The 12,851-nt window shown below is 54.8% G+C and overlaps 2 protein-coding genes across 2 annotated transcripts; both read right to left on the bottom strand.

The window, feature by feature from the left end:
- Window positions 1-192: 192 nt before the first annotated feature.
- SMDT1 (single-pass membrane protein with aspartate rich tail 1) lies at window positions 193-5,283 on the bottom strand. Its single transcript, XM_032416853.1, has 3 exons — window positions 4,684-5,283; window positions 3,024-3,164; window positions 193-1,324 (listed from the first exon to the last, which is right to left on the bottom strand). The coding sequence occupies exons 1-2, from the start codon at window positions 4,867-4,869 to the stop codon at window positions 3,027-3,029; spliced, it is 324 nt and encodes a 107-aa protein (XP_032272744.1). The 5' UTR covers window positions 4,870-5,283; the 3' UTR covers window positions 193-1,324; window positions 3,024-3,026.
- A 353-nt stretch (window positions 5,284-5,636) lies between these two features.
- On the bottom strand, window positions 5,637-10,582 carry PHETA2 (PH domain containing endocytic trafficking adaptor 2). Its single transcript, XM_032416834.1, has 3 exons — window positions 10,502-10,582; window positions 8,870-8,950; window positions 5,637-7,828 (listed from the first exon to the last, which is right to left on the bottom strand). Exon 3 carries the CDS (start codon window positions 7,821-7,823, stop codon window positions 7,041-7,043), a length of 783 nt encoding a protein of 260 aa, XP_032272725.1. The 5' UTR covers window positions 7,824-7,828; window positions 8,870-8,950; window positions 10,502-10,582; the 3' UTR covers window positions 5,637-7,040.
- Window positions 10,583-12,851: the final 2,269 nt, after the last annotated feature.

Here is a 12,851-nt window from a genome sequence, read left to right as displayed (position 1 = left end):
GGAGAAGCAGACTCCCCGCCGAGCAGGGAGCCCGATGTGGGACTCGATCCCTGGACTCCAGGATCATGACCTGAGCCGAAGGCAGTTGCTCAACCAACTGAGCCACCCAGGCGCCCGGGAGAGAGAGAATCTTAAGCAGGCTGCACGCCCAGCGCAGAGCCCCAGTCGGGGCTTGATCTCCCGACTCTGAGATCACAACCTGAGCCGAAATCAAGAGTTGGATGCTTCACCGACTGAGCCACCCAGGCACCCCAGTTTAGCCGTGTTTCTACAGCCCCCAGGATTTGCTGGTGTCACAGCACAGATTATCCAGAATTAGCCAGGGCTTGCTGTCAGAGATCAGAGCAACACTAGGACGCACAGAAGTACAGCTGCCGAGCTGGGCCGTCCCTCCTGGGTTCTGAAGAGGCCTAGCCTATCTACCTGCAACAGGGACGTCCTGAATGAAATTAACTTCCTACCCAGTTAGGTACTCTGCTAGGAACACTGTTGTTTAGTACACACAGAACAGAGATATTTCTACTGTTTGTTTGTGCAAACCGGACTATAGCTCCAGTGACAGGAGAATAAATGTCGACACAGGTTAAAGAACCCATCTCTGCTCTCGATGGTTCTTTCCCCAGACAGTCTAAATGCTGGAGAGAGGGGTTCAGGATCTGTAGGTAGTCACCCTGAGCATTCCCAGATTTTTCTGCACCACCAACCCCTTTACTATCTTTTCATCTAAGGAACCCAAGTGTTGACAGATTCATTCTAATAACGATGTTTCTCCTGGAGTTTTAAACAGTCACAGCTTATGACTGGTAATATGATAACTCGCCAGTGTTCCTCAACACAAAAAAAGCTTGAGGCTTTAGTTATCCTGTGCATCTTTACTGAGGGGAAAGTTTCTGTTGGGCTTTTGTAAATAATGAAAATAGGTCCCAGGTGCCTGTAACTGCCTTTGTGGGTCCAGGGGGGCCTGGAAATCTTCGGCTGTAAGTCAAAGGCCTGTCCATTCAGCTGCTAGAGAAAGGACTGCAGGGACAAGAAACTGCAGCTGGGGTCACTCCTATTGAGACACTTCAGCCACCACGCAGTCATACAGAGCTGGTGTTTATCATGTTTATTCATAAGCTGATTGTGCTCAGTGGACAGCACATCTCTGGGGACCTCCCAGAGCCTGGGGATCTGGGCTGTGGTCATAGATGGCGCAGGAGGCTCCACTGGTGTTGGGAGGCTGAGGGCTTGCCCTGGGCCCTTCTGCCAGGGACGCAGGAGAGGCTGTGAGCATCACCATCATAATTAAGTTAGGGCTGTCTCCTTTCTCTACCTCCTCCGTGTCCTGTGAGAAAGGAAAGCAGCAATGAACTGGGCTCAGAGCAGCCCTCTATCCACATACCAAAAAGAGCATTCCAGAGAGGTTCTACCAAACAAGGCAGGAGCAAAGCAGTTTGTTTATTCATTCACACATTTAATGAAGAGTCATCGGAGACCAGGCACTGGGGGCCCAAAGGTATAAAAAACATGTTGCCGGGGGGCGCTTGGCTGGCTCAGTTGGTGAACATGCGACTCTTGGTCTTGGGATCGTGATTTCAAGCCCCACGTTGGGTGTAGAGCTTACTTAAAAACAAACAACCATGTTCCTTGCCAGCAAGAAACTCTTAGTCTAGTAGAATTTGGGGGTGCGCCTGTGTGCTGAAGCACATAATACTGTCACAAGAGGTAGTGGTCAGTCAGAGGGCACAGCAGTCACTTTCAAATGGAGGAATGAGGGAAGACTTCATCAAAGACAATGAAGAATTGGTGGAAGTAAGAGTAGTGGGAAACAGGGGCGCCTGGGTGGCTCAGATGGTTAAGCGCCTGACTTCGGCTCAGGTCATGATCTCCAGGTCCTGGGATCAAGCCCTGCATAGGGCTCCCTGCTTGTGCTGTCTGTCTGTCTGTCTCTCAAATGAATAAAAAAAAAAAAAAAGGAGTAGTGAGAAATAATAGCCTTCCAATTGGAAGGAAGAGCCACTGCTTGGGAGTGGTAAGCATGTGGGTAATTCAAGAAATAGTGAATATTGGGGACAGGTGTGCTGTTGGGAATGTGGAAGATGAGGCTGGAATAACCGGTGTGACCAGGTCATGGCAAGCTTGAATGTCAGACTCCGGAGCCAGAACTGTCCTTAACCACAACAGAAAGGCAGCCAAGCAGCACGTATTAGAACACCAGAAAGCTGAATGGAACAGGCACAGAGTTTGGTGACCTTGCTGACCATGGTGAAGACCTGCAGTTTCTAAATTTCAATGTGGAGAATGAAGCTATTTGGGATGGGTGTGTAAGGCATTAAATTGTTAAGAAAACTTGTGGGTTGAGAGAATAAGGGTACATAAAAGACAAAAAGTCTGGTTAGGATCAACCCAGTTGGAAGAGATCCCATTGGATTTTTTTTTTTAAGATTTTATTTATTTGAGAGAAAGAGCAAGAACAGGGGGGAAGGGGCAGAGGGAGAGGAAGAAGCAGACTCCCTGTTGAGCAGGGAGCCCGACATGGGGCTCTGGGGCTCCGGGGCTCCACCTCGACCCTGAGATCCTGACCTGACCTGAAGGCAGATGCTTAACCGACTGAGCCACCCAGGCGCCCCATCCCAGTGAATTTTTTTTTTTTTAAGTTTTTTTAAAATTTATTTATTTGACAGAGAGATAGCACAAGCAGGCAGAGCAGCGGGAAAGGGAGAAGCAGGCTCTTTGCTGACCAGGGAGCCTGATGCGGGGCTCGATCCCAGGACCCTGGGATCATGACCCGAGCCGAAGGCAGCCGCTTAACCAACTGAGCCACCCAGGCGTCCCATCCCAGTGAATTTTTAAGGCAGTAAGATAGTTTTTCTCATCAACATAGAGCAAAGGCAAAATAAAAACAGCCAAGTGAGTCAACTTATTAAAGGTCTGCACTTGTGTTTCAAGGGACCAGAAACTGCTACCAGGGCAAACTGCATCAGAGTTTAGATGCCCCACCCCCTTCCTGTTCCTGGTCCACGTAGGAGAAAAGGAAGTCTTACCTGTTAGTCATCGTCGTCGTCATCCTCTGGAACAAAAATGTCGTGCTCCTCAAGTAGAGCGGCAAAGTTCTTGCTAATGAGCGTCCCGACATAGAGAAAGGGGATCACAATGGAGAACACACGAAGAAGGCCGAAGGACATCTGCAGAGGGTCAGAGCGGTGGCTGTGAGCTCCAGAGCCAACTCTGGACCACAGAAGGCTTGGCCCCTCAGGGGCACTCCGGTGGACCCCAGACCCGTAATACGCAACTACTTGATTTTGGAAACATTCAGAGCAAGAAAAAAGAAGAGATAAAGTTATTTTATGGCCATCAATGTGGCTACCAGAAAGAAAAGTATAATGCATTCATTCTAGACATCTAAAAATTAGATGTGCATGTACAGTGGAAGGATACTCCATACAATTCTTTAACAGATTCCCCAGTGCCTGAGAAGTTTAATTTCACCACGTTAAATCTTAAAAACAACCATGTTTTGAAAAGTGAGCATGTCTTGGGCGCCTGGGTGGCTCAGTTGGTTAGGCGACTGCCTTCAGCTCAGGTCATGATCCTAGAGTCCCGGGATCGAGTCCCGCATCGGGCTCCCTGCTCAGCGGGGAGCCTGCTTCTCCCTCTGACCCTCCCCCCTCTCATGTACTCTCTCTCATTCTCGCTCTCTCAAATAAATAAATAAATCTTTAAAAAAAAAAAAAGTGAGCATGTCTTTACCATAAAAGATGGCAGATGGACTGGGGCAGTTTCAGTAGAATTTCAACATACCCTCTCATATTTTCCTACGGAGTTTCAAAAAAATTTTTTCCAGCTGTGCCTTTTTATAAGGCAGCTCTTCCCCAGTATGGACCCTGCTGCTTGCCACACAACAATCCTGAGCTCGCTGGTCTGTGCGAGCCAGCACTGGCCATACTAGCTTTTAAGAGCATTTTTGTTTTGTAACTCCCACACAACCCTGGAGTCAAAGAGCAAACGTGTTTGGTGTAAGGGGCTGTTTCCATTTTACTTAGAAAAACCCAAGGGTACTCAGGGCATGTGATGGCATTCAGTGGTGGAAAAAAGTAGGACCTGGTTGGGGGTGGGGCTGGATTCCAGACCCTAACTCGCTGCTAGCTTTGGAGCCTCGGCTTCACTGCTTCGGCCCGACTCTTCGTTTGTAGGAACAGTGATTGTAGTAATTCCCTGCCCACCTCTCAGGACTGCAAATCACGTGAATTAAGTACTAGGTCGAAACTCATAAAAATATAAGGTCTGTCCCACGTACCCTTCATTTACAAAGCCCTTTCACAACTCTATTCCATCCCATCAACTGTGAGGTAGACAACGGAGTGGTTACGTGATCTGTCTACACTGGACGCATAAAGCCGTCTTGTGGCCTGGAGAACTAGGGCACCACGCTCCCCACGACGAACTAGTGCAAAGTGCAGTCCTCCTCAGCTCTCACCCCCCATCCTGTCTCTGTGCGCCCAACTCAATACCGGGATCTGACCCATTTCCTCCCACCTGTCAAAATAAGCAGCGCATCACTGCTTAACTTTGTCCTTGATCCGTCTTCCGGTCTAAGGCGGTCGTATGATTGGCCTTTGCTCCTATCAGTCAGCGTCGACCCGCACACACTCCCCATAATGATTGGCCGCGGCCCCTTCGCCCCGCCTCCAGGCAGACACTCACTTTCACCGGTTTGGGCAAAATGGCGCCGCTGCGAGTAACGATGACTGACCTCGACGGTACCAGGCTCCGACCTGAGCCACCCCCTCCGGCGGAGACATCGCCACCCTTCCTCAAGCTCGGTCCGTTCCGGAAAGCCCCGGATCGGACGGATGCCAAAGCCAGCCGGCGAGCCGCTCCGGACGCCATCTCCCAGCTCCGCCCCTAGCCCGGCACCCGGACCCCACCACCCGGCCCCTGGGACGCCCTCAGGAAGCGCAGCGCCCCAACCCTCGCGAGGCTTTTGGGATCAGACGCGAGGCCCAGCCCGCACACTTGCGCAGTGCGCCTAGTTCCTGTTGCGGTGCGAAAGAGGCGTTTGTCACCCGCCCGACGTGCTGACGTCACGAGGAGGGGGCCGACGCCGCAGTAGCCGCCTCGTTCGGGGCCTGGCGGGCGGGGTCGTCAGGCGGGCGGTCCGGTGGAGCCTTCTTACTTCCGCCATTGTTCCCTCACCCTGGGGCGCCCGGGCTGGGCAGAGCCGGTGATTGTTGAAAAGAGAAGTCACTTTCATCGACCCTCAAACAGTTGTATTTTTCTTTTTTTATTTTCAGACCTATTAGTTGTACTACCTGGATGATTTTGTAATTTTTTTAAAATTTATTTGACAGAGAGAGACACAGTGAGAGAGGGAACACAAGCAGGGGGAGTGGGAGAGGGAGAAGCAGGCTTCTCACCGAGCAGGGAGCCCGATGCGGGGCTCGATCCCAGGACCCTGGGATCATGACCTGAGCCGAAGGCAGTCGCTTAACGACTGAGCCACCCAGGCGCCCCATGATTTTGTAATTTTATTTCTTGCCAAGGTATGCGTTATATATAGGCAAATGAAGGGGGGAGGTGGGGGCTTTCGCAAAAATTGGTCAAGTGATTGTTGAAATAAACGAGGAACCAAAGTGAGTAATAAAAACGTAGTGTTTTAATCATATAAGAAAACACTGTAACCGTAAAAAAACGATAACAAAAGCCTGTAGTCTCTGTGTATAAAACAAGGCGCAGTGGGCTGTGGGCTCGTGCATGGGGCTGGGAAACAAGCCCGCCGGAATGGGCGTCGGACCCCGGTGGCCTCAGCGTCCTGGACTTACGAGGCTGAGTCGAAGCTTCTAGACCTAGTGGGGCCCTGGGCAGTGTACCCAAGGTCCTAATAAGGGCTGGAGAGGCTAAGAAGGGGCAGATTGTGTGCAGGCAGAGGGCGGATGTCTGGACCAGGCTCTGCATCTTCCATCCAGCCGCTGCTGCCACACCCCCAGGGCCCAGGCTAGTCTGGCTGCTGGCTCTCTCCATCCAGCCGCTTGGCCTCCCTGAACGATCAATAAAGAAAACACTTGGCACCACTGCTGCTGAGAGGAGCAGTGAGAGGGTCTTGGCAGATAAGCACTGGCTGACAAGCAGGACGGTGAATGAGTTCCCAGGCCGGGTTCAGGATCAGGAACGGCTCGTTGGGAGTACAGTTAGGAGAGAAGAGTTTATCACACGGTGCTGGGAATCCCGTGTCCAAGCTCCTAGAATGACCGTGACTGAGAACCAAAATAACAACCTGGCTTCCCCAAAGAGCCCCACTGCCTCCCAACTCCTTTAGCTTCCCAAGTGGCAGCTCCAGGAGCTAGCTTCTAAGGACAGAATACAGGAAGGACTTCCGCCACCAGCCCCTCCTGGGGCAATGACCAGCACCATCCATAGACAGGGCAGCGAAGGAGAGAAGCTGGAGGCCCCAACACTTTCTGAGCAGAATCAATCCCTCTGCTGGCTGAAGGCCCTCTCCCTCCAAGGGCCCCACCCAAACTGCAGAGTGGGGGTCCTATGCCCCACCACTCAGGAAGAGCTGGGCCCCAGAAACCCCCAGGACAATAAATCTACTTTCTCGGACGATGTCAGTCCCTCGAGCCAACACTTCAGCCAACTGGTATTTAAATGTACACAAGACTCCCGGTGTAGGAAGTTGTGCTTGTAGTCTGGTGTGTAGGTAAAAACGCACAGCAGTCTGTGGCCACGTAATAATCCCCACTTCCTCCCGTTCCTTAGTATCCCCTGAGCGAGGGGCAGTCCAGCACAGCGGCGGGAGACTTGGGTCTGGCTCTAGGGCTGCTAAGCAAGCCCCCTCTCCTCTCTGGGCCTCAGGAAATAAAGGGGCTGGAAGGAATGATTCCTCAGTCCCCTCCAGGCACGGGGGTGGATCTAGAACCTGGAGAAGGTCTAAAAAGCAGGAAGGAGAGAACCCTCTCAAAAAAAGCAACTTTAAACCGAATAAACCTTAAATTCCTGAAAAAGCACTGGCCCTGGAGTCCTGACCAGCAGGATAAGGGCGGAACCCGAGAGGCTGAGGCTCAGGGCCCATCCTGTTCCTCCCGTTCTGGCTGGCTCCCCCAGACCCTCTGCAGCCACCTCTGCCTCAGCTCCATGATCTCCTGGCCATACCAGTTGTGTAGGGTAGAGAAGTAGGAGGTCTCAGGGAACGAGGGGCTCTGCCTCCTGCCCAGGAAGCGGCTGGCAGGGCCCTGCCACTCGGCCAAGCCCCGCCCTGCCGGCCTGCTGCACCTTTCTTCAACCAAGTCCATGGGGCTGCAATCCTTGGAGGGGGAGTGGCCGTTTTCCAGGCCCGGAGACCGGCGGTCAGGAGCCTGGGGCTTACAGTGGCCACCAGTGGCCCTCCAGGACGAGTGGCGCTGCAAGGCCAGGCTGTGGCGGGCATCGCGCAGTTGGCTCTCCAACTCGCGCACCACCAGGCGCATGTAGCCAAAGCTCGCCCTGGACAGGGCCTTCACCCAGGCCTCCTGCGCCGCAGGCCCATCGGCCGCGAGCAGGTGTGGGCGCACACCAGGGGCGTTGAAGCGGATGGCGAAGGCGAACTCCTCGGACACGGGAGCCTCGGCCAGCTCCACTGTGCAGCCCTCCAGCACCACCAGGCTCAGCGGGGCCCGGCTCTCGCGGCTCTCAAAGGAGAAGAGCAGGTTGCCTTTGAGGATAAACCAGCACCTTCGGCCAGTGCCACTGGGGGTCGGTGGAGCCCCTGGCCCGCCCCAAGTGCGTAGAAAGCCCGTATGGTCGGCCGGGGAGTCGCTTAGTGCATAGTGGGCCACACTCCTCTCGTTCAGCTTCATGGCTCCCATAAGAACTGTGAGGGGAGACGGGTGGCCACAGGTCAGAGAGGAAAGCAGCCTCTCTGCCCCTGTCGGGAAAAGAATGCTGGCTCTGGAGGAGACCTGGGCCCCTGCCCTGAGGCCTCTACTCACTTGCTTTGTGCCCCGAGCTCTCAGTGTCCTCATCTGTGAAATGGGTTGGTGTCCCTGCCTTTCCTCTCAAAGGGTGAGGGGCATGCAGAAAACTGGACAGCAGAGGACTCAGAGAGAAGGATAATGTGACTGTCCCAGACCAGAAGGAATGGAGGGGTTTGATACAGCTTTTTAACATCCAAAGAAAAAAGCATCAGCTGAGCCGAAATGGATCCCGAACCCATAGAAATCATTGTGCTTAAACCATCCCTTAATCCAGGGGACCCTTAGCTCCAACCCTGAGGCCAAACCTCCAAGGTTTCTGTGACCGTCCTGGGCCCCTGCCAGCCTCTCTCTTCTTCGTTAATGGCACAGTTATCCTTTAGTTAAGAATCTGTAGCCTTCGGGGCACCTGGGTGGCTCAGTCGTTAAGCGTCTGCCTTCGGCTCAGGTCATGATCCCAGGCTCCTGGGATCGAGCCCCGCGTTGGGCTCCTTGCTCCGCGGGAAGCCTGCTTCTCCCTCTCCCACTCCCTCTGACTGTGTTCCCTCTCTCGCTCTGTCTCTCTCTGTCGAATAAAAAAAAAAAAAAAATCTTAAAAAAAAAAAAAAAAAAGAATCTGTAGCCTTCGGGGCCAGATGAAGGCAGGGTGGGGCAGGCAGTCCCCATTCCTCCACTGGGGGCGCTTAGACGGGGATCGCTAAACAAACAAGAGTGTGGTACGAACACAGGGCACGGCTGGGTAGGACCAACCCCAACCACTGAATGTGGATACCCCACGGATCATAAGTGGCACCTAATCCAACTGTCCTGACTCGTGAAAAACGGAGGCCCAGAGCAGCGAAGATGAACTGCCCAAGACTGCATGACCAGTGAGAAGCAGAGCTTGGTCTCCTGATTCCCTCACACCTTCTGGGGGCGAGTCCCGGCAGGGACCCACTTACCAGCAGATTCACAGCAAGAGGGCGAGGGCCTCTTGTCCAGCCACTCGGCTTAGCCCTTTGACTTTGTGGTTCCTAGGGCACCTGCAAAACAATTGTCAAACCCCGTCACTGCATCTTAAAGGATGAGAACTTCTACTCAGTTTTAGAGGCCCAGTTAAACCACTTCCTCCTCCAGGAAGCCTCCCCTGACACCCTGATAATCTCCCTACCCACCCGCCCACCCAGACCAAGCACTTAAGAGCAATTGACAATCACTTTGCTGAGCTCAGTTCCCGATCCCCCAAAAGGCACGGTCAGAGTTAAGTGTCCTCAGCTTCCTGCTTTTCCCTTTTATTTTATTTTTTTTTTAAGATTTTTATTTATTTGACAGAACACAAGCAGAAGGAGAGAGAGGGAGAAGCAGGCTCCCTGTTGAGCAAGGAGCCCCATGTGGGACTCGATCCCAGGGCCCTGGGATCATGACCCTGGCTGAAGGCAGCTGCTTAACCGACTGAGCCACCCAGGCGTCCCAATGCTTTTCCCTTTTAGCAGGTCCCACGGGTTATTTGTGGGCCAAAGTCATTTAATCTGCCAGGCCTGCCCTGATCGCTGGTGCTCCTGATCACAAGCTGACCCAACCAGCAGCCCCTCACGTCTGTTTTCCTTTCCTTCCCCCCACAGTGATGCCCTTTGTGTTTACAGCACTCTCCCCAGCCCCCCGAATGTCTAGGGCAGGACTCCTCTCGGGAGGGACTCAGCGTGGCTGCCGGTGTAACCTCCAATATCCAGCCCATCAGGAAGAGGACCTCAGAAAGTATTGAAATAACCAAGAATACAACAATGGACAAAGCAATCCGTCCCTCCTGGAGCCTACATTCCAGCGGGGAGACACACTGCGAGCAGACAAAGAGAAATAATAAATGAATGGGAAAATTAAGAAAGAAGTAACGTAAGGACCGGTCACGATCAGGTCTACGGAGAGAACCCCGCCGGGCCCACGGGGGCGGGGCCGTGCCAGGGGCCGGTCGCGGGAGGCGGGGGGGCTCACTGAGTTCCGCCCTGGCGTCGGCCTCACCCCTGTCTTCCCGGCACCCGGGCGCGGACAGGGGCTCCGGGCCCGAGGGAGCAGTGCCCCCGCCCGGGTCGCGAGCCTGGGGGCGGGCGCGGCCCCCACCCCTCCCAGGGGTGCGGGACCCGGACCGCACAGCCCGCGGGGGGCCGGGACACCGCGTGTCTCCACATTCTTTTTGTTAGGGGAGCTGGGCGGGCTGGGGCGTGGGCCCCTGACCCGCCACCGCCCGAAAACAGCGGTCGCCTCACCGGGAGCCCCGGGCACGCGCCGCACAGCGGCCGCTGCCGCCTCAGTCTCCGGGTCCGCGCAGTGGGGCTGCCCCGCCACGTCTCCGCGGGCCACGCCTTCCCGGGGCCGCCGCCTCCAGAGCCCGCCGGGCCCGCGCTCACCTCCGCGCCGCCGGGCGAGCCGACGCCCAGGAGGGCGGCCCGCGGGGTGCGCTGAGCCTGCGGCTCGGGGCGATCCCGGCTCCGGACCCCGCGCCTCCGCCAGGGCCGGAACGTGGCCGCGGGCGCCGGGAGACCCCTTCCGGGCGCCTCGAGTTACCCCTCCCGCCCCTCCCCTCCCCTCCCGCGGCTCACCGGGCGGTCCGCGAAGCCGCCCCTGGATCCACGCGGGAGGGAAACTGAGGCCCGAGAGGCCCGGACAGAGCTGGTCAGCGGCGGGCGACCTCGAACCCAGGGCCCCGCCGCAGGCCGTCCGCGGGCCTCGGGCCCAGCCCGCCGCCGGGAGAACACGGAGTCCTCCTCTCCCCCTCTCCAGCCCCCTCATCCCGCCCGGCCCACTTTTCCCACAGAGCCAAGCCTGGGACGGCTTCGGCCCGGCGCCTCCTCTGGGCGGGCTCCTATCCAGCCCGCGAGGCCCGGCCGAGCTTCCTGGCGACTCCACCCGGCCCCTGAAATTCTCGCATCTCTGTTTCTGGGGGTTATCCTTTTCTGCTTCCGCCACCCCCAGCGGCCTGCCACCCACCCGCGGCCCCCAGGCTCTGCCTGGAGTCGGGCTGTTTGGCAGGCTGTGAGTGAGGTTTGCAGGGGTGCTCGACCGCACGCCGGACGCTAGGGTTCCGACGGCCCCTGGCAGCGGTGAGGTCGGAATATCTGCCCGTGAACTTGGTGGTTCCCAGCTCAGAGCTCTAGCCTTCCCAGGTTCCTGCGGCCTAGAGTGTTCTTCCTTCTTGCCCCTACCCCTCGGCTCTAACGTCTTAGGGCTCCTTCACATCAGTTAGGTCTCAGTTCAAATGTCCCGTCCCTGACCAGGCGAAGGAAAGTAGCCTACCTTCAAGTCTCTATCACGTCCCTGCGTTGTATTTTCATTATAGAAAATTCCCTATATTCATGCTTTCATTTCCTGTTATCTGTCTCTTCCACTACATTTTATTCAGTTAATAATAGAAACCGTAATAAATGTGTTAGAAGGGAATAAGTGGTATGGAAAATATAGGAGGGTCAGGGAGCTTGGGAACTGCTAGAGTAGCGAGGTTGCAATTTCAAATAGGATGGTCAGCGTAGGCCTCACTGAGAAGGTGGCCTTTGAGAAATACTGTAAGGAAATAAGGGAGCCAGTCATGCCAAAATCTCTAGGAAGAGCATTCCAGGCAGAGGGAAGAGACCTGTTGTGTGTTTGAGGAACTGTAAGGAGGACCGTGTGGCAGGGAGGCAGGGAGGAGGGGAGAGCGGTAGGAGATGGGGTCAGAATATGTGGGTGGGGCTTTGTAAATCTGTGAGTCTCTAGACTAGGATGAACAGCCATCACAGGGTCTGGAGTGAGGCGTGATCTGAGTTATGTTTTAGTTTTTTATTTTATTTATTTTTTTTAGCGAGGGAGAAAGAGCCTTCCAGCAAGCAGGGGCGGGGTGGGGGGGTGGGAGGCAGAGGGAGAAGGAGAGAGAGAATCTCAAGCAGGCTTCATGCTCAGCAGAAGCCCAACCCTGGGCTCCATCTCACGACCCTCTGAAATCAAGAATGGGAGGCTTAACCTACCGAGCCACCCGGGTGCCCCAACCTGAGCTATGTTTTAAAGGAGTAGTCTGGTTGCTGTGGAGAGAACAAATGCAGGTGGAAGCCGATGGGTGACAAGGTTGCTGCAACCAATAATCCAGGCAAGATGTGATGGTTGCTGGGAGAGCAATGAGAGGTGGGTTTTGAAGGCAGAGAGCAACAGGCTTTGCCAAAAGACTGGATGTGGGGAGTGAGGGAAAGGGGTGGCAAAGAGGACTCCGAGGTTTGGGCTTGAGCATATGGAGAGTTGCCATTACCTGAGAAATGGAAGGTCTTCGGTGTTCAGTTTGGGGCCAGTTATGTTTGAGATGCCCAGTGACCATCCAGGTGAAGGTGCAGAGAATAAAGTGTCTGGCACCTACCTAGTAGTTGCTCAATAAATATTTGATGAATGAAAGAGAAGGAATGTGCAGAGTGCGTGCTTGGGCCAGTACAACCTGTGGCTGGCCCAGAGTGTCAGGTAGGGGAGGAGAGTCTCCTGGCTTTGCAAAAACAGTGCCCTACACCTGGTTTGCTCTCCCCCACCCATCTTTGTCGTAATGCCTATTCATCTTCGACTATCGTTTTTTTTTTTTAAAGATTTTATTTATTTATTTGAGAGAGAGAGAATGAGAGAGAGCGAGCACATGAGAGGGGGGAGGGTCAGAGGGAGAAGCAGACTCCCTGCCGAGCAGGGAGCCCGATGCGGGACTCCATCCAGGGACTCCAGGATCATGACCTGAGCCAAAGGCAGTCGCTTAACCAACTGAGCCACCCAGGCGCCCTCGACTACCGTTCTTGAGTGGCTTATTTTGGGTCGTGCTTCATGGCATTTCCTCACTTCCTTTTAATAAAGCAGATATTCACGCCATACTATTTACTAAGCGTCTACATTGTGCCGGGCACTACGCTTGCCTTCAGGGACCCCGCAGAGGTGAAAGGACTACCCTCTGCG

This window comes from Phoca vitulina, unplaced genomic scaffold (assembly GCF_004348235.1).
Source record: "Phoca vitulina isolate PV1807 unplaced genomic scaffold, GSC_HSeal_1.0 scaffold19, whole genome shotgun sequence".
NCBI lineage: Eukaryota > Metazoa > Chordata > Mammalia > Carnivora > Phocidae > Phoca > Phoca vitulina.
Note: the sequence above shows the minus strand (reverse complement) of the source record. Positions and strands in the feature narration are given on the sequence as shown.